This window comes from Enhydra lutris, unplaced genomic scaffold (genome assembly GCF_002288905.1).
Source record: "Enhydra lutris kenyoni isolate GAN:26980312 unplaced genomic scaffold, ASM228890v2 scaffoldscaffold49, whole genome shotgun sequence".
NCBI classification, from domain to species: Eukaryota; Metazoa; Chordata; class Mammalia; order Carnivora; family Mustelidae; genus Enhydra; species Enhydra lutris.
In genome coordinates this window covers 11,904,393-11,926,656 of record NW_019154133.1, presented here as the reverse complement: position 1 = coordinate 11,926,656, position 22,264 = coordinate 11,904,393, and the positions used below count along the sequence as shown (strand labels likewise).

The window sequence follows — 22,264 nt, the reverse complement described above, 5'->3', positions numbered from 1 at the left end:
AGAGATAAGAAAATGTATTCAAGGAGATTACAGTACTTCACAAATCAATTTTATTAATTTAAACACAAAATTAATGAAGAAAAATTCTGTACACAATTGTGGACACAACACACCTTTATACAGTAAAGCCAGGATAAACTTTGCTTTCCAATCTGCAGAGTACAAAAACATAAAATGAAAAGGCTAAAAAATTGTCTTCTGTTTGCTTCAAGCAAAAAAAGAAAAAAAATACCCAAATTCGATTTTTAAGCAATTTGGAAAACTCACAACTAATTTTAGCAGCAACATGAAACTTCAGGAAAAGATAAGAGCAGCTCTTTAGCTACTTTGGGTTAAAGCTGGTGTTTTTTTTTTTTTCTCAATGTAATATTAAAATTCATCCAAAAAGTAATTTCATAACAATGGAAGGTTTTAGATGAAAACTAGTGCCCAAACGCATCACTTTTAGAGAGACTGTCTTATGGCATAACAAAGGTGACGATTTTTATTCCCCAGATTTATGCTTTATAGATAATGCAGGTGAGGAATAACCTTGGTGATGATTCTTGGGCCATGTCCACTGCCTGCAATGAACTTTCCAGGGAGGGTGGGATTGAGGGAAAGGTGTGGAGGAAAACAGAGGGAACTATCAAAAAGTTTTGCTCATTTCCAGATAGGTGATAATGCCTTCCTTTATCTAAGCAAGAAAATACAGACCCTATAATCTGAGCACACAAAACTTGGCTAGTCTCCAATTCATGAATCATTTTATTAATAAAATATATCTAATAATCTACATTCTTTCTGTGGGAAGAAGCATTTGCATAATCATTTTTTTCAAGTAGTTACATATAATACATTAGTGTTGAAACTGCAAAAGTGAGGTTGTAAGAGGACTGTTTTTTGTTTTTTTTTTTTTTTTTCAGATTATTTAAGACACTGCTGTATTTTACCAAGGTCCTCCTAACAGCATTAAAAAAAGAAGAAAAAACTGATGGGAAAAATAATTTGGAAAACAAATTTCTATTAACATCCATGCTTTTGGTCTTGACAACATTATCTAAAAACAAAAAAACAAAAAAAAACCTCCATTATCTACATATTTATACCCAGTACTTCGATAAGGCACTGCACAGGACTTTCTGCACACATGGCCTCATACTTCACTATCAAGGCATCGCTACCTTTCAATATCATTTTCTAAACAATATGTAAAAGAATCATCCATTATTACAAATTTACACCCAAAATTCTCTGTACATGATTGTCTCAGTGATGTACATATTATACGTTTAAATTAGACATACTTTAAACTACTTTGCAATGTGCTAAGATTCAAAGTACTTGCTGTGTCATGAGGCAAAGGCCTTTAATCGCTTATTATGATGCTACTGTCTCTTCAGTTACTGGATGTCAAAAAAGTCTGGTTGAGTGAATTGTATGGTGCTGGAATCATACCTCAATTAAAGCTGTTTTTAAAAAGTCTGTTCATAAATAAGTAGAGATGTACAGATTACCCTGGGTATGAGACACCAAAAAAGTAAACTTTCTTTCCAAGAAGATCCCCTCCCTGGTATTCGGGAAACACATTTCAGTCTTTGTTGTGCAATCAAGTTTGCTGTATTGGAAAAGCTAATGTTTATGTCACATTGAAGATGTGAACAATGGAAGCGTCTGCAGGTCCTTTCTTCACAGGTTTGAACCATGTAGTTACTGTGGCAAAGACACATCACACCATACTAGAACATTCTCATGGCTTCTTCTCATGGGATTCACAGTACTAGAGTCAACAGCTGGTCTGAAGAGATTGATGTGGTCCTTCATTTACCACAAGGGCAGAGGTGAAGACCGCCGGCAGCTGTGCGTCCACATGGTGAAATCGCGACATTGGGTACTCCAGCGCTGACACAGGCCTCAGGCCTGCTGGATTTGTTCCTGGTCACAGGCAGTTGTGCGGTTCCAAAGTGCTAGGTGGCTGTTACAGGTACTCCAGTTCCAAGGCATGATGGAGGGCCATGAGGTCCGAGTGACTGGAGATCCTCCAGAAGGGCATGGCGTGCTGTGAAAGGGGCAGACACACGGTGAGGACAGGCCATGCTCCCAGCACGAAGCCTTAACCCTGCTTTTGAAATTCGCTACAACGCTCATCCCTTTTTCTCAGCATTGTGAGAACTGCCAGGGAAGAGCTTAACATCACATCTGTTTGAAACAAAAATTCAAACTTAATCCTCCCCGAAGACTACTGGACCGCATTTTAAAATATAATCTGGAGTCTGCTTCTTTTAAGAAAGTGATGGATATCTCTGAAGTCAATCTGTACTGTGACTTGAATGCCAATTCCAAACTGTACATAAAACACAACAGCTATGAAGGAAACTGTCAAACACGGTTGCCTTTCAAAATATGGATCCAGTGGATTTACAATGCTATAAGTTTAAGCAGTTTTCCTTATATGGTAGCATTTTACATTTTTCAAAACTTAATTTTGCTCATGTAAGAAGCAGCTTTTTTTCATTTACTTCCATTAGGCATTCTTCACATTGACCTTATAATGGCTTTACCATATGGGAAAACTTTAAATGACAATTGAACGGTTTTTCTAGTAGTTGTTTTAAAAAAATCAGCCTAAAAATCTAGTTTAAATGATGAGACTCTTTGTAAAACACCTGAATCAGTCAGCGATAAGAAAAACAGGAAAAGAAGAGAGATGACCTCATCCCTGAAGGATGAAAACATGATTATAAACTCTTACTGCTCAAAGCTCTACAGTAAGTACTTACGCATCAGCAAAATCTTTTTTCAAATAAAGGAAAGGTAATCCTTGTTTTTCAGAAGACAACATTCTACTTAGCCCATAGAAAAACTGCTTTTTAAAACAACAATAAAAGAAATAGTGTGAAGGCCTGACTATACTTTGCAATTACGGTGCAAAAGGATTTACAATCAGACGAAAAGAAGAATTTGTCATGGAAGCAAGCAGAGGAACATGAGAGTTTTGGGTGGGGGGGCTTATCTGTACCTAAAAGTGGAAGCCAGTAACTCTTTTGATGTAGATCACAGAACTGTTGTATTCTGAGAATGCGAACTATTAAGTTATTAACAATGCCTTTGTCTCAAGCAATCTACTAAAAGCATATAGCACAGTCCACTATCAGTTGACCTTTCTGGACTCCCTATCTTTCAATAGTCCAGCATTGAGTCCCAGAAGACCTCTTTCCAAAGTTTTAGGATGGATCTACTTGTCAACTTTTGACTAGAAAAACAGACTGGACTCCTTTGCATTCATTCACTCCTTTTCCGCATCTGCAGGGATGGTGCAGTCTGTGGGTGAGATGTGGAAACGCACAACAGTCACGAACCTTTATCTGTGTGTCACAAAAGGACTAGGAGGAGCCAGTTCCTCTGGCCTGGGAAGCTGGGGGAAATTCCTGGTAAGAGGAGGTAACGGTGAAGCTATGTTATGAAAGGATGACCATTCAGAAGAGCACCTGAAGGCTGCATGTGTTCGGGGCAGAGAAGGAAAGGGAATTCCATTGTTAAGATACTGGCCATATCTGTGAGAAAGACATGATTGGCTGCAGGAGCCACATGGAGCAGGGCCTACAAGGAGGTCATTGATGATAATGATAGCGGTAATTTAGGGAGTATTTTGTCAGGCACTATCCTAAGCACTTTATATAGAGTCTCAGATTCAAGCCTCTCCATAACTTCAGGGATAGATACGTATTACCATCATGGTGTCACTGAAGAAAAAACTGAGTCTTGGAGGAGGAGCGGAGAGGTTTGAATAACAGCTGGTATGGAGTGAACACTTGATTCACATCAGGCCAGGTCTGAAGCTTAAGCCCAGAGGCTGTAATGCCTCCTGACTCTTCTCAATGGGTTTTTAATCCAGCAGTATAAATTATCAGCACTATAGTATATAGCTTGAAACACAAACACTCCCTTCCCATGTTCTGGTGAGTGAGGGACACTGAGAAATTATAGGTCAGATCTGAAAAATGTTAACACAGAAAGCTTTTTTTTTGTTATTAGAATAAAAGTCTGTGTACTGTAAAATATTTGTATAATGTAGAACTTGTTTTATAGGGAAAAGCAAATCATTTCTAATCCTACTATCCAGATAACCTCCATAAATCTTTTTCTATATCTTTTATATGTGCACGCTCATATTTGAAATTGTGTATATGAATAGTATGTACCATTTAGCAACTTGCTCATTTTTACTAAATTTCAAGTCCATGTTTGACACATCATTTTTAAGGAAAATTATTCATTATTTTAAAAGTTTTCAAGTGTTCAACTATATACATGCATGCATATATATATATATATATATATATATATATATATATAGCATTCTTATATATTTAACCATCTATTTTAATATCCTTTTATTTTTAATTGTGTATTTTTCTTATTTGCTTTATTTTCTCTAATGTGTCAGAGATTTGTTATCCTTCCCCAAAGCTGTTTCTCATGAACAACTGAACAAAAGTTGCTGTACAGTCATTCTGTTGCTCTGTTATTTCAGGATATGGCAGAGAATGCTTAAGGCTCTTCAGATAGCTATCCAGAAACTAACAGGACAGCTACCTTCATAAATATACATCAAAATATATCACTTGTAAGAATGGATGCCTTTTTTTTTTTTTTTTTTTTTTACAAAGTAAGTTCAGCCAAATTCTTTTGCATGTTGATTATCTGAAGTTAGATAGGTTTCCCATTGACAACAAAACACATTTGAGAGCCATTGGTGTACTCAGCCATATGTACTGTAGAATGGCAGAGAAATTGGAAAGGGAACTGAAAAAGATCCAACTAATTTCTTGGGTACATGTTAAACATTAGGGATTTAATTCCGTAGTAAACAAAGTCCTACAATGGTTATGTGTCTTATCTTCACAGTTCTGGGAGTTGATTGAGCACAGGTAATAGAAATTGTTTTAAACCATCCTCAAAACAGGTTATGGAAAGGCGAGGTTATTCACAAAGAGCCCTGGAGTGGCTTGTTCACAGAAATAGTAATAGCTTCTTCCTCCTATAGAGTATTATTAAGAACCACTGATCAAGTAGCACCCTGAAACAAATTCAAGTGATGAAATATGTCTGTGGTATATTACAGACACAACTCATTACAAGACAGTGATGATGGGGTCATTCATTTGAGCCAAAGTGCAAAAAGCTCCACAGTAATACTGGCAAACCTTAGGTATATATGAAAGGGAAGAGGTACTCTCTGGAAGCATCCCTATACAAGGACAGCAACTTCATCCTCAGTACTATTTCATAACATGAAGCCTAATGATCTCTGTTAGAATCAGCAGTTTCAGTCTCACAAAACTCACTGGGCTTCTACTTTAAGAAAAGCGTATTTAATATTAAGTGAGTCTTTATAAGCAGACTGAATCCAGGGGAGAGGAAACTCAAACTCATGTTCACAAATAATTAGAACTAATATTACAAATGCTTTCCCTAATTCACCACAAACTGATGCAAAGAGTTTATGAATGTACAAGAGCTTCCCAGCACAACTGGGTGCAAGAAAACAATTTTTTTCCATGTCAGTATTAAAACCTGGAACACATATTTCTTATATGAAGTCAGAGAGCTAAGGTGGCAAAAGAAAAGCAGGTGCCAGGATGAGGAGAACTAGGTTATGCTCTCAACTCTGACATTAGATATAGGATTTTGAATTATGAGAGTTTTCCTGAGCCCCAGTTTATTTATCTGTAACATGAAGGTTTAGGGGAAATGACTCAAGGTTGCTTCTAGGTTTAATAAAGTCTTTGACTTGAATATTGTATCTACTACAGATGTATAAAATAATCTGCATGACCTATGACACCACTGACAAGAACCAGCAGGCAAGAAAAAAGAGGCATTAGAATTGAAAAGGACAAAAAACTATTTGCAGATGACATGATTTTATATAGAAAACCCTAAAGACTCCATACAAAAGAAATGGTAGCTAACCAACAAATTCAGTAAAGTTGCAGGATACAAAATTAACATACAAAAATCCATAGTATTTCTATGCACTAATACCAAATGACCTGTAAAAAATAAGTTAGGAATTAATTTAACCAAGGAAAATAGCTACACTAAAAAACAGAAGTCATGAATGAAAGAAACTGAATATATAACAAAAGGAAAGGTATCTCATGTTCATGGATTAGAAGAATTAATACTGCTTAAATGTCCATGATACCCAAAGCCACCCACAGATTCAGTGCAATCCCTACCATGATTTCAGTGGCATTTTTTAGAGAAGTAGAAAAAACAAATGTAAAATTTATATGGAATTGCAAATAACCCCAAATGGACAGAGCAATCCTGAGAAAGAAAGTGGGAAACATCACATTTCCTGATTTCAAGGTATATTTCTAGCATAAAAACAGACACATAGATTAATGGAACAGAATCAACCACCCAGAAATAAAACACATGTATATGGTCACATAATATTTGACAATGGAGCCAAGAATACTCAGTGGAGAAAAGGCAAGGTCTCTTCAATAAATGGTCCTGAGAAAATCGGCTGCAAACATTTAAAGACTTAAATGTAAGACCAGAAATCAGAAAACTCCTAGAAAAAAACATCAAAAAATTCCTTGACATGGATCTTGATAATGATTTTTTTTTTTGGACATGACACCTAAAGCATAAGCAAAAAAACAAGTGGATTGCATTGAAAATATACTTCTGCATAGCAAAAGAAATGGTCAACAAAATGGAAAGACTAAAGAATGAAATCTAAAGAATGGGGAAAAATAATATTCGTAAACCATTTATTGGATAAGGAATTAATGTCGAAAATATATAACAAACCCATACAAATCAGTAGTGAAACAACAAATAACCTGATTAAAAATGGGCAGGGAGCCTAAATAAACATTTCTCCAAAGAAGATATACAGACAGCCAAAAGATACATGAAAAGATGTTCAACATCACTAATCTGGGAATTGCAAAACCACAATCTCATGTGTGTGAGGACAGCCATTATCGAAAGGACAAGAAGTAAAGTGCTGGTGAGACTGTGGAGAAAAGGGAACCCTTGAGTATTGCTGGTGGGAATGTAAAAAGAAAAAAGAATTACCCTATGATCCAGCAATTCCACTTCTCGGTATATATCCAAAGGAAATGAAAACATTGTTGAAGAGATATCTGTACCCTTATGTTCATTACAGCACTATTCATAATAGCCAAGACATGGAGACAACCTGTGTCCACTGATGAATGAATAGATAAAAGATTTATGGCATCTATATATGATGGACTATTATTCAACCATAAGATAGAAAATCTTAACATTCACAACAACATTGATAGACCTTATGCCAAGTAAAACAAGCCAGTGAAAGATAAATACTGTATGATCTCACTTATAGGTATCTTAAAACAAACAAACAAACCCAAAAACCCAGACCCCAAACTCACAGGAAAAAAAAAAAGATCAAATTTGTGGTTACCAGACACAGGGAGCGGGAGAATTAGATGAAGGTAAATGAAAGATATAAAGTTCTGGTTGTAAGAAAAATAACACTGCTTTATAGTATGTTTAAAATTTAGGAGTAGATTCTAAGACTGCTCAGTGTAAGGAAAAACATTTTTAAAAAACATTTTTTTTTGTAGCTATGATGATAGTTGTTAACTAAACCTATTACTTATTGTGGCAATCACTTCACAATATATGTAACCAAAATTGTTATGCTGTACACCTTCTCAAATTTATATAGTGATGTCTACCAATTATATCTCAATAAAACAAAAAATCAATGAATGCATTCAGAGTGAGGAGAACTCGGTTATAAGCTGGAGAGGGTAAGTGGGCCTGCACTGAATTTGAAGAATGGGCAAAGCTGGTTAGCTAGATAGGAAAGAGATGGGACTCCAAGTCAGGAGATCGTATATAATAAGGCTGATAGGTGGGATGAACAGAGCATTTTGTGACGTGATGGGGCTGGGATGGTATGCTAAAAATAAAGACTAGTAAGGAAGGAGCTTTTTCCAGGTAGAAGCATTTGGAATATCTACCCAGGAAGGATGGATTGGAGGTGTGGCTGCCCAGTAATAGAGAAATTATGCCAAGGGATAGTGGAAATGGAATGTGTACAATGGATAGGAGCCACGTGAAGAAACAATAACATGTCTTGGTGATGGGTTGGAGGAGGAGAATACCAGGCAAATTTAAGGGGCAAACTGAATTACTTTATTAGCTGATATTCAGATGGGATGACTTAGGATGCCTAAATGGAGTTACTCCATCAGGTAATGAGAGCCATGGGACTAAAAACAGAGCTAACCACAAATATAAACAGAAAAGATAGCTGAAACTGATGAGTATATTATTAGTTTATCAGATTAGGCATATATTGAGAGAAATAGATACTGAAGCCAATATCTTGGAAAGTAGCACACATTTTTGGGTTATTAGGACCAAAATATTCCGTAATGGGAAAATGACACATCCTTCCTGCCCCTCTTGTCCACATGTGCAACTTTCCAAATCCCTCTATTTTTCCTCCTCATCTAGTATTTTGTATTTATCCTTTCTAGATATACATAAAATTACTAACATAAAAAAAGCTGGGTGCATGAATACTCACATGTAAAATGAATTTTGCTGAAGAATATATTAATAAAATGTTAAAAACCACAAAAGGATATAACCTTTGGCTCAGGTACTGTACTTCTAGGAATTTATACCACAGACACACTTGCCCATGCATGAATCACATGAAGACCATTCACTACAGAACTGTTTGTAATAGTAAATATGGGAAACCACCTAAATATTCACCCCAAGGGACTCATTGAAGTGTAGCACATCCAAGTAATAGAATGCCAGTGCTGCCATTTAAAAGAATTAGAGATACAGAACTCCATGCACTGATATGGAATGACTGCCAGAATATATTGTAAAAACAAACAAACAAAAAAACAGGTACAGAAAAAAGTTTATAGTTACAATTTGTATGGGAAAAAATGAACATAGCTTTGCTTTCGTATTATGTCAGGAAAATTTGCATATGGATGTACAAATACTTCCCAAATTATAAATAAAAAGATCTTGGAAGATGGATTATTCTAAAACTTCAGCATGAAATTTATTGCACAGCATTGCTCTTTTATTATTTGCATATCTGGTCCTACTCTAGACCGAAGTGAATTCTTTAAGAACAAAGATGAAATCCAATTCAAGATCTGGCATATATAATGTTCTCATTAAGAACTAAGTGAAATGGCTTTAGAATAATAAAATTCTCTGTACTTGGTGTTAGTAATCCCCATATCTCAAAATCTATGAGAAAAAATTTCATTAAAAATATTATTATTATCATTTATTTTTTTTTTATAAAAGCAGCTCTCATTTTTCTCAGTAAGCTTGGAATTGAGCATTATTAATCAGGTTCTCCATTTCATCTTGGATTTCAGCAAATTTTGGAGTTCACATTTAAAATGGACATATTTTGTTTGTCTAGTATGGATGGCAATGCAGGAAGACCCTGAACCTACCTCCTCCATGAACACACTAAGTAGGCACTTATTTAGTAATATCTTCTGAAGAATTGTGAGCTGACTGAACAGCTTCTTCACAACCAAAGACAGACTACAAAGAGAATGGCAAGAGAAACAGAGTCATGAACCCTCCCTTCCAGTGCTGCGAATCACAGCAGGGTGGGATAGTACCAAGAAACCCTGAACACATTTGTCTGTCCTGGGGCACAAAAGCTGCAGGTTAAAGGGCAATTAGGATATAAAGGATCTAGCTCTAGAACTCCACCAAACAGTGAGAATGCTGCTGAAAAATCTCTCTGCAGTGGAGGGGTGGGCAAGTGTCATGCTTTATGTTCCCTTTCTACCTTGATAGCCTGGACAGAAGCAGGGGCTGGGCAATAGAACTGACCCACTCCCTCAGTGAGCACATAGCCCACTGGAGCCCCAACTGTCCCACAAAGGTGACCTGATGGCAGTATACCCATGTTCTCTATAGCTCCAGTCATCTTGCCAAGGTGACACAAGCACAAAGCAAAACAAAACACTCCAGGCCTGTACCACTTTTGTTGTAGATGACTTTCCAGGGCACCCTGAGAAGCCATGGCCCATGCCTACCTTGGCCACAGCCACCCTGCCATGGCACTTCTACATAAAATATTCTGAGATACACTGGCTTACATCCACTTCAGCTATCCTGCCATGGTGCTCTCTGCACGAAGAGCACCAGGGCAACCCCAGCACTGAGTAATAACCAAGACCATGCCAGCCATAGCTCCAGCATCTCAGCCAAAGTCACCAGGCATACACAGTCTACATAGAGGATGACCATACATAGGACCATTCCTTCGAGTTTAGGAGAAATTGCTGTTGTGCTTAATTCATATAAACAAACACAGAAAGTCAAGCAAAATAAGGAGACAGGATTATGTTTCAAAAGAAAGAACAAGTTAAAACCTCAGAACACAAACTAACTGAAATAGAGATAAGCAATCTATCTGATAAAGAGTTCAAAGTAATGGTCATAAAGATGCTCACTGGACTGAAGAGTGGATGAACTCAGAATTTCAACAAGAAGAAAATATAACAAAGAATCGAAGTTGGAGAATATAATAACTGAAATGAAAAATATACTAGAGGGAATTAGCAGCAGATTAGAGGATGCAGAAGAAGAGGACAGTGATCTGGAAGACAGGATAATGGAAAGCACCCAAGCTGCATAGCAAAAAGAAATTAAAAAAAAAAAAAATGAGGATAGGCTGAAGGATCTCTTAGACAACATCAAGCAAACAAACATTTGCATTATAGAGGTACCAGAAAGAAAAGAGTGAGAGAAAGCAGCAGAAAACTTTCCTAATCTGGGGAAAGAAAAATCCAGGTTAAAGAGGTGTAGAGAATTCCACACAAATGAATCCAATGAGGTCTACACCATGACACATAATAATTAAAATGACAAAGTTTAAAGATAAAAAAGAGAAGTTTTTAAAAGCAGCAAGAGAGAAGCAATTAGTTATATATAATGGAAACCCCATAAAGCTACAGGCTAATTTTTAAGCAGAAACTCGGCAGGCTAGAAGAAAGCGGCATGATCTATTCAAAGAGCTAAAAGGAAAAAACCTATAACCAAGAATACTGGGCAAGATTATTATTTGGAGTTGAAGGACCAATAGACTTTCCCAGACAAACAAAAGTTAAAGGAGTTCATCGCCACAAAACTGGCCTTATAAGAAATGTTAGAATCTTTAAGTGGAAGCAAAAGGCCATAATTAGAAGAAAATTATGAAAGGACAAAATTTCACAAGTAAAAGTAAACATACAGTAAAGGTAGTAGAAAAGTCCTTTATAAATCTAATATGAAGGTTAAAGACAAAGGTAATAAAACCAAGTATACATATAAAATTAGTTAAGGGAACTCACAAAATAAAAAGATGTAAACTATGGCAACATGCACCTAAAACATAGAAGTTAAAATGAAGTTCTTTTACTATGTGTTTGATTTTAAGTGACTATCAATTTAATATAGGCTGCTATATACTTAGGATAGTATATATAAACCTCATGGCAACCACAAACCAAAACCCAGTAATAGATACTTAAGAAAAAAAAGAGAAAGAGAGCCAAATGTAACATTAAAGAATCCATTAATCATAAAGAAAGAGAGCAAGAGAAGAACACAGGAACAGAGAAGAACTACAAACACAACAGAAATCAATGAACAAAATAGCAGTAAGTACATACCTGTCAATAATTATTTTAAATGGTCCAAATGCTCCAATCAAAAGACACAGGGTGAAGGAATGGATTAAAAAACAAGACTCATCTATGTGTTGTCTACAAGAGACTCACTTCAGATCTAAAGACACATACAGGTTGAAAGTAAAGGGATGGAAAAAGATATTCCATGCCAATGGACAGAGATAAAAAAGCTGGGGTAGCAATGCTTATATCAGACAAAAATAGACTTTAAAACAAAGACTGTAGGGGCGCCTGGGTGGCTCAGTGGGTTAAGCCGCTGCCTTCGGCTCAGGTCATGATCTCAGAGTCCTGGGATCGAGCCCCGCATCGGGCTCTCTGCTGTCTAGGGGAGCCTGCTTCCTCCTCTCTCTCTGCCTGCCTCTCTGCCTGCTTGTGATCTCTCTGTCAAAAAAAAAAAAAAAAACTTAAAAAAAAAAAAAAAAAAAAAAACAAAGACTGTAAAAGAGACAAAGAAGGGCATTACATAGTGATAAAGAGATCAATCCAAGAGGAGGATATAATAATTGTAAATATCTATGCATCCAACATTAGAGTCCTAAATACATAACACAACTATTAACAGACACAAAAGGAAAAAAATGACAGAAATACAGTAAGTATAAAGGGCTTTAACATCCCCTTTACATGAATGGGTAGATCATCCAGACAGAAAATCAACAGGGCTCTGAATGACACATTAGACTCAATGGAGTTAATAGATAGAAGTTAATATATGGAGTTAAACCACAGAATACAAATTCTTTTCAAGTGTACTTGATATGTTCTCCTGAATAGTTCACAAGCTGGGCCGCAAAACAAGTCTCAATAAATTTAAGAAGATTGGGGCACCTGGTTGGCTCAGTGGGTTAAGCCTCTGCCTTTGGCTCAGGTCATGGTCTCAGGGTCCTGGGATTAAGCTCCACATTGGGCTCTCTGCTCAACAGGGAGCCTGCTTCCCCCTCCCCCTCTGTCTGCCTCTCTGCCTACTTGTGATTTCTCTGCCAAATAAATAAATAAATAAATAAAATCCTTAAAAAAATAAAAATAAAAAAAATAAATTTAAGAAGATCAAAATCATTTCAAGTATCATTTCAGACCACAATGGTATAAAACTAAAATCAATTAAAAAAAACTGGAAAAAACACGATGTGGAGGCTAATGGGTCAACAAAGAAATTAAAGAGGAAATAAAAAATACATACAGACAACTGAAAATAAAAACACAAAGGTCCAAAATCTCTAGGACCCAGTGAAAGCAGTTTCAAGAGGGAAATTTATAGTGATCCAGGCCTACTTCAAGAAACAAGGAAAATCTCAAAAAAATAATCCAACCTTACACTTAAAGAATTACAAAACACAGTGTGTGGATGGAAGGAAATAATAAAGTTCATAGTGGAAATAAGTAAAATAGACTTAAAAAAAATAGAAAGGATCAATGAAACCAAGAGCTGGATCTTGGAAAAGTTAAACAAAACTGATAAACCTTTAGTCAGACTCATCAAGAAAAAAAAGAGGACTTCCATAAAATCAGAAATGAAAGAAGAGAACAACATACACCATAAATACAAGGTATTATTAGAGGCTACAATGAAAAATCATATGCCAACAAATTGGACAATGAAGAAGAAAGGGATAAATTCCTAGAAATGTATAATCTAAAAATAATTAGGAAAAAACAGAAAATCTAAACAGACCAATTACTAGTAATGAAATAGAGTCAGTAATCAAAAATTTCCAACAAATAAATGTTCAGGATCAGATGGATTTATAGGTGAATTCTGTTAAACGTTTATGTGCTGCTAAAGTGAGTAGTCTATCAAACATTTAAAGAAAAGTTAATACCTGTTCTTCTGAAAGTACTTCCAGCAATAGAGGAAGAAAAATTTCCAAATACATTCTATAGGACCAGCAAGCACTACCCTGTTACCAAAACCAGGCAAAGACACTATTTAAAAACAAAAACAAACAAAACAAAACAAAACAAAAAAACCAACTACAGACCAATATCCCTGATGAACACAAATGCAAAAATCCTCAGCAAAAATTAGCAAATCACATTCAACAATACATCAAAAGGATCTTTCACCATGATCAAGTATGATTTATTCTGTGGATGCAAGGATGCTTCAATTTCTGGAAATCAAACTGATACACCACCCTAACAAAATCAAGGATAAAAATTATCTCAATTTGCAATCTCAATAGAAGCAGAAAAAGCATCTGACAAAATCCATCATACTTTCATGATAAAAACTCAACAAAGTGGATTCAGAGGAATATACCTCCATATAACAAAGGCCATATATGATAAACCCATAGCAAACATCACACTACATTACGGAAGACTGGGAGCTTTTCCTCTAAGATCAGGACCAAGACAAGATAGCCATTCTTATCTATCTTATTCAATGTAGAAAAATTAGAAATAAGAGATAAATAGACTAAAATAGAAGTCCTAGCTGCAGCAATGAGATAAGAAATAAAAGCCATCCAACTGGTAAAGAAAAAGTAAACTGTCACTATTTGCAGATGACATGATACTAATATAGGAAACCTTAAAGACCCATGCAAAAGAGTATTTGAACTCATAATGAGGTAGCAAAAAGAAATCAAGAAAACAATTCTATTTATAATTGCATCAAAAAGGATAAAATACCTAGGAGTAAACTTAAGATGATGAGTGAACTATACCTGAAAACTATAAAACATTGATGAAAGAAATTAAAGATGACACAAATGAAAAGACATTCTATGCTCATGGATTCAAAGAATCAATACTGTTAAAATTCCCATACTACCCCAAGCGATCTACAGATTCAGTGCAACCAATATTGAAATACCAATAGTATTTTTTCGCAGAACAAGAACAAATGGGGATGCCTGGGTGGCTCAGTCAGTTAAGCATCTGCCTTCAGCTCAGGTCATGATCCCAGGGTCCTGGGATTGAGTCCCACATAGGGCTCCCTGCTCAGCGGGGAGTCTGCTTCTCCCTCTCCCTCTACTCTCTCTCTCATGAACTCTCTAATAAATAAATAAAATCTTAAAAAAACAAACAAAAAGAACTAGAACAAAAGGTACTAAACTTTGTATGAAACCACAAAAGACCCTGACCAACCAAAGTAATCTTGAGAAAGAAGAACAAAGCTGGAGGTATCACAGTCTTAGATTTCAAGGTATGCTATAAAACCTGTAGTAATCAAAATAATATGGTGCTGGCACAAAAACACACAGATAAATGGAACAAAATAGCCCAGAAATAAACCCATATGCATATGGTCAATTAATCTACAACACAGGAGTCAAGAATATATAGTAGGGAAAAGGCAGTCTCTTCAATAAATGGTGCTAGGGAGATTGGACCATTATATGTAAAAGAATAAAACTAGACCGCTTTCTTATACCGTATACAAAAATAAACTCAAAATGGATGCACAACTTGAATGTGAGACCTGAAACCATCACAGTCCTGGAAAAAAACATAGGTGGTAATATCTCTGACATGGGCTTTAGCAACATTTTGCTAGATGATGTCTCCTAAGGCAAAGGATACAAAAGCAAAAACTATTTGGACCACCCCAAAATAAAAAGCTTTTAGAACCATCAACAAAATGAAAAGGGAACCACCTGTATGAGAGAAGATATTTGCAAATGACATATCTGATAAGCAGTTGCTATCCAAAATATATGAAGAATTTATATAAGCCAACACCAGAAAAACAAATAATCTGATTAAAAAGTGGGCAGAGGACCTGTATATACATTTTTCCAAAGAGGACCTACAGATGACAATTAGACACAGCAAAAGATGCTTAGCACATCACTAATCATCAGGGAAACGCAAATGAAAACCCCAATGATCTGTTACCTTATAACAATTAGAATGGCTAGTATCAAAAAGATAAGAAATAAGCGTTGGTGAGAATGTAGAGGAAAAGAAACCCTCATGCACTGTTGGTGGGAATGTAAATTGCTGCAACCACTGTGGAAAACAGTATGGAGGTACCTTAAAAAAAAAAAATTAAAAATACAAAATGCCATATGATCCAATAATTCCACTACATTTACCATAGAAAACAAAAACACTAATTCAAAAAGGTATCTGCATCCTTAAGTTTATTGCAGCATTATTTCCAAAAGCCAGGATATGGAAGCAACCTGTGTCCACTGATAGCTGAATGGATAAAGAAGATGTGGTGTATATATATATACGAATATTAATTCAGCCACAGAAAAAGTGAGATCTTACCATTTGTGGCAACATGGACAGACCTAGAAGGTATAAGTGCAATAAGTCAGAGAAAGACAAATGCCATATGATTTCACTTATGTGTAGAATCTAAAAAACAAAACCTATAAACGAACAAACAAAAAAGCTGAAACAGGCCCATAAATTCAGAGAATATACTGGTTGAGAGAGGTGATAAGGGTCGGGGGGATGGGCAGAATAGATGAAGCACAGTGACAGGTCTGGAAGTTATGGAATGAATAAGTCATGGTGATCAAAAGCACAGCAAGGGGATATAATCAGTGGTATTGTAATAGTGTTGTATGGTGACAGATGGTAGCTATCCTTGTAAGGAGCACAGTACAGAGCTGTGGAATAACTGTGCTGTACATCCGAACCTAATGTAACAGAGTGTGTCAGCTATACTTAAAAATATACATACATACTTACAAACATACATACATACATAAAATGGACATTTATTGATGAAGCCTTTGCCATTATACAGAATAATGGATGCCTGTCACTTTCTCCCTGGTATTCACCAGCAACCTATTTCAAGTAAGTTTAGTTTGGTTGTGGAGTTCTAAAACAAGGCCACTTTTATCCAAGAATCGAAAATTGCTACTGGTATGCAGAAGACGATCACTTACATTTTGACTTTTAAAAATTCTATATATGCCTATCGTTGTCATGCAAAGGATGCTGTATTAGGGAAACATGGAATCCTATGCTAAAAAAGAAAGCTTGGCAGATCTTGACAACAGAAGACCCAGGTCAGAGAAAGTTATCCATATGGCTCGTCTCACATTCTCTGCAGTCTTTCTAGGAACAAAGAGGTGCTTGCAGAAAACTCTTTCATGCAATCTTTTTGGAAGAAAGTTGTTCTTTTAAATAAACAAATGTATTTTCAACTTTTTCTCTTTGATGGGATATGTTTTAATGATATGAATTATAGAATTAGATAAAATTACTAAAAGCCCCAGGACTATACTGGCAAAGAGAACAAAGATGACAAAATAGACTTCAATTGACCATAACGAAACAGATGACTGGCAGAATACTTACTGGTTTCATTTCTGAGCTTGAAAAAAGTAACTACCTCAAGCAAAAGAACATTATTTAGAGAGATGAAAGACATCTCTACAGGGAAAAAGAAAGAATGTTCTATTAGATTTTTAAAAGGACTTAGGAAACTAGGAGAGACAAGCTAAATGGTTAAAATTGACTTAGAAAAACTGCAAAATGTTTTGATTTTGCAAAGCATTTTAGCGTTCAAACTTGCAGAACTTGACTGGTTCACTATTTTATTTAATAATCGAAAATGCTCACAAACGGTATTAGAATCAATGATTTATTTTTTACAATTTTAATGATGAATGTAAACTTAGGAGGAAGAGAACACTTAAATAGTACTATCTGCCTCCCAAAAGGAAAGAAGCAAATATTGTACACTTTATTCTAATAATTTTTTTAAAAAGCATGAAATTCTTTTTTTTTTTTTTTCAAATCGAATAATATTTAGGATATGTAAATCAAGTTTATAATTTAAAGGAACTATGTGCTTCATCTCATGGATATAATTAGCCTCAAATCCTAGTTTGGCTACTTCTAAGTTATGTGGTCTTGGCCAAATTATTCACCTTTCTGCTCCTTGGTTTTCTCATATATAAAGTGGGTTGAAGAACTCATTCCTCATAGAATTACGATAAGGATTTAATGAGATAATGGATAGGAAGGGCCTAAAAGAGAGTGTGGAATATAATTAAGGGGTTTATCATTGTAATAATTCTTCTTTCTCACCATTATGATTATTAATCTTTTGACAGCATGGATAACCATCTCTTAATTTATTTCTTTAGCTTGAATTTTTATATAGTTTTTAAAATGGGATATTGCTAAGTAGTATTCTTTTCCCCCTAAATTAAGCATTTTCCCTAAGTTAAATATTCTCTTATTTCTCTGCGGAAGACAACTTAGACTCTTCTATTGTGAATTATTAGTTTCCTGTTGTTTAACTCATGCACAGAATACTGCTATTTAAATACTAGCTGACCTAACAAGGTTAGACAGAATATAAGACAGGAATGGTCACTTTGTCATTGTGGATGATAGACTGATGACATCTGAATTTTTTGTGAGATTATCAGGAATCTGAACTTTCTGAAAAATCTGTACGTTGTATACACACACATAAACAGTCTTATAACTCCTGCTCACATTTTTGTCAGAGTCCCCACACGGGTAAGACTCAAGGTGCAAAGAGTTTGTAACATATACTACTGGATCCTTACAACATATACTCATCCCACAACATCAAACCAGAGAGCTGAAGCTAAGAATACTCATTCCAGTCAAAAAATTCACCATTCTGCCAAGAGAACAAATACTCTTAGCCCCATTACCACTTCCAGTTCTAATATCAAACCAAGAATTCCTTTACTTTTTCCATGTTATGTTCACCCCTGACGAACATCTAAGAAACCTGCTTCTCTGAAAGGTTTAGGAAGTGACTTACCCATAGCAAGAAGCCTTGCTAGGGCCCAAAGGATTCCTGGCATAATAAGTCATCACTTTTATAAGCATCCTTCTGCCTACCACAAGCTGGAAAGCTGTATTTTGGCAACTTTCTCCTGAAGCTCAACTTTTTGGTGACTACTAGAGGGAGGATGACCAGCCAAGCGGGCAGAGTCACATCTTTGCCCCTGGGCTGTAGGGGCATAAGATGTGGCTCTTCATTTCTATGCTGTTCAAAGCGTGCACGTCTATCCCACTAGCCAGTAGGGGGTCCTGTCTAGGAAAGGCATGGAGGATTCCAGAGGCTTTTCCCAGGAAGAAGACTTGAGTCTGGATTCCCGTTAAACATCCTCTTTAACCGGGGCTGAGTTTTAGGTATTCTGATTTAGTCTGGGAAAAATTTCACTTTATGGAAATAGCCCAAAGGGCTGACAGATGTACCTAATGATCATGGTGGTTGCTCCCTGGTAAAGTTGGAATGTCAGAACTCGGGGTTGTATGTAGCAAATGCAGCTTTGCATCAGCCTCTATTGGATCTGAAGTGTGTGTGGGTTTCCGACCACACCGATCCCACTTGGGGAAGCATGTAATTCTGGGCACATTGTGTATCAATGGGTATAAGTGACATATTATTTATAAAATTAGGGTCTGTTTCTCTGCTTTTATTAGAATTCAGAGACCCTGAAGGTGAATTAAATCATCTTTAGGCTCTCTAAGAAGGCTGGCCACGTCTCGTGCTGAATGCTGAATCTATGTTCTGGTAACTTTATGGGTCACTTCTGTTATATACTAGAATACTCCAGAAGAGCTGAATTGTTGCATCCTTCATGGAAATCTGCAGTGGTTTCTGTGAGTCAGTATGTGGGGAAAGGAAGGGAAAATAATTCTATTGGGTAACCTTATAAAATACTTAAAGCTCTTCAATTTAAAAGATATTTAGAGAGTATGACCGTGCTAAGATTTAGGGAGTAGTAAAAAAAAACAAAAACAAAACAACAAAACTGAAAACAAAGTCTCAAATGACAAACTAAGCAAAATAAGATTCCTACCTCTTGAGCTTAACTTTTACTGCTGAAACAGGCATATCCACAAATAATTAATAACAGTTTTAACACTTATTGTACACTTTATAAGTACCGGGCTCTGTTATATGTTTTACATCTTAAAAAAATGTAATTCTTAAAATAGCCCAATGAGCTAGATGCTGTTATTACTGCTATTTATAGATAAGGAAAGAGAAAGAGGAGGGATCCATAGCTTGTAGCTTGTTCAAAGTCACAGAACTGGTAAGCAGTGGAGCTATAATTCAAACCTGGGCCGCCTGCTCAAACAGCAAGCTATTTACAACTTCTCCAATTAAAGTGTGAGTGAGTACTATAATTAAGCTCTTATAAACAAGGGAAATAGAAGAGGTGGTATAGGCACTGGATTTTGAAAAATAAGTAAGACACTGACAGTAGGGTATTAGGGAAAAGAACATTCTAAGCAGAGGTGACAGCTGGGAGGGGTTGCTGGGCATGGCTGGAGAGATTGCAATGCCAAGTGCTGGGGTGAGAAAGATGGTCCAGGTAGGCTGTGTCTATCTAGACCGTGAAGATCCTGAGTGGTTCCGGAGGGAAGAAATGTGGTCCCTTTCTCCTCCCCTCTTTTGAGATGCAATAAAATATGCTAATGAGCAAGCTTTTGCTGAGGGAAATGGCAGAAGGACACTTGCAGGGATGCAGAAGAAAGGGTGTTTGATGGGCATACTGGGAGTCAAGGGACTCACCGTTGGCTCTGCCCCCTGCTTCTTTTCCAGGTCTCCCAAGGGAGGCGAGAGGTTGACCTTGTGATACAAAGAAGGCACTCTACTCTACCGCGGCAAACAGTTTGGCAAACCAGCTCTGACCAACTGGTAGAGTCTTTCTGAGGTGATATTTAGAAGGTTCTTAGGCTGAATTCAGGCTCAGGTAGGTTTTAATCACTTGGCAATGTCTGCCATGGGGCAGAATAGGACATGCTCACATGAGCACAGCAAATGTGTTATCTCTGTTCTGGATGATGGCTACAGCATGAGACCTTCCTTTCTGCTCAAAAGTCTACGTTCTGTGAAGACCAGCCATCCATGACCTTTGAGTTTGCACACGGCACTCTTAAAAAAGACCATATTTGTTTAATTGTACTCTTTCCTTTTTCATTACTTACAGTTCTGAACACATTTCTGATTTGTTTCAGAGAAATGGAACTTGTTTAAATGATCTAGCAATGAGCATTCTGAAGACAAAAAATTAAATGGTACGAGATGCGCTATCGAGGAACACTGACCTTTTTTGCTCCTTGTTCTTCTTCCACACCATCTCCTATAACGACGTACACCACTTTTCTTCCAAACCTTTGAATTATCCTTTCAAAACAGCTTTCCTTTCCTAATACATAAAAATAAATTATAAAAGTGTAAAGTTTGGGTAACTCAGTGCTATAGCGCTTGAACTTTTTATACAAAATACTTCCTTTACGCTTCTGATTCAACTCTATCCTACTTGTACAAACTGGAAAAGAGTGCTTATAGATGCCATTTGGGTAGAATGTGGAACAAGGTAAATTATAAATTGTAAATTATCCATGTGGTGACTTGTCCCTTGGAAATTGTCGACTTTATTTTTTATTTTTTAAAGCTTATATTTTTATTTATTTTTGCGAGGGAGAGAGAGAGAGCATGTGTATGTGAGCATGAGCAGGGGGGTTGGGGGGTAGGGGGGCAGAGGGAGAAGCAGGCTTCCTGCTGAGCAGAGAGTCTGATTTGGGTCTCCATCCCAGGACCCTGGGATCATGACCTGAGCTGAAGGCAGATGCTTAACTAACTGAGCCACCGAGAAATTGTCAATTTTAATATTCTTTTCCCAATGGCTCATTTATTACAAAGTAGGATCTAGTCGATCATAGTATAGCATTTGGGAAAAAAAATAATGTTTTGCAGCTGTACTTTTTTTTCCTACCAGCTGAGACTTAATGAAGGCATGTAATTCTGGCATGCCTTCTGAACTTTATTTAAAAAATGTTTCACGATATACCAAACTCTGAAAATAATATCTGATCCCAAGTCTATTGGGAATGAAAGAAACTGACTGGTTTTGTTATAGCAGGAGAAATCAAACAGTGGAATCCCTTTATTCGTTCGTTTTCCAGTTGGGAGTCTATCTGAATGAAAGACCACCGCCCCCAGCCCCCGCCAAACCTAATGTGTTTACTTGGAATTTTCTGGTAAAACTGTTTCTGAAATAAATGTCAGGTAATTTGGGGCACTCCAGAAAGATCACACCTGCCCTACTCAGGCATCTAATGTCCAATAAAGCACCTTCCTAGAGGAAAAATGGGATAAAGGTAACAGAATACCTTTATCTAATCTTTCCCAAGTCAAGACTTGGGTTTGGGCTCTCTGGGGGCCCATCCCTACAGTTAACACAGCCACTGTTGCTCCTTTAGAGAAAAAACTGCTGTTCCAAGTCCTGGGCTGCCAACAGGACCATTTTAATGGACAATGGGATAGTTTATAGTTTTCAAATGTAAATGACTGAGCAGGCCGCATCTCTTTCAAATAAGGATCAGATATACTCACGAACAAATTGCTTGTTTGCTTAAACAAATGTCTGCTTTATATTTGTATTTTGCACTAAAATCTCTGGTTTGCATCTGACAGAATGAAATCTGGCCAGCCTTATTCAAAGGATGTAATTTCAATGCTTCTTTAGATGCCCACTAAACTGTGAAATATTAAATCACTTTAAGAAACAAATACAAAGGGTAGTTTCCACTGTAAAAATATACAATCA

The 22,264-nt window shown here is 36.5% G+C and overlaps 1 protein-coding gene across 8 annotated transcripts in view; it reads right to left on the bottom strand.

Moving 5' to 3' along the window:
* Positions 1 to 1,219: 1,219 nt before the first annotated feature.
* The window catches only part of LOC111156802 (EYA transcriptional coactivator and phosphatase 1), a 171,193-nt gene continuing 150,148 nt past the window's right edge, over positions 1,220 to 22,264 (bottom strand). For all 8 annotated transcript variants that reach the window (XM_022517864.1, XM_022517868.1, XM_022517866.1 and 5 more), the window contains 2 exons: positions 20,760 to 20,860; positions 1,220 to 2,038 (listed from right to left, as the gene is read on the bottom strand). In XM_022517864.1, the coding sequence (XP_022373572.1) occupies positions 1,958 to 2,038; positions 20,760 to 20,860 (182 nt within the window). In that variant the 3' untranslated portion in view covers positions 1,220 to 1,957. The remainder of the gene's footprint in view (positions 2,039 to 20,759; positions 20,861 to 22,264) is intronic.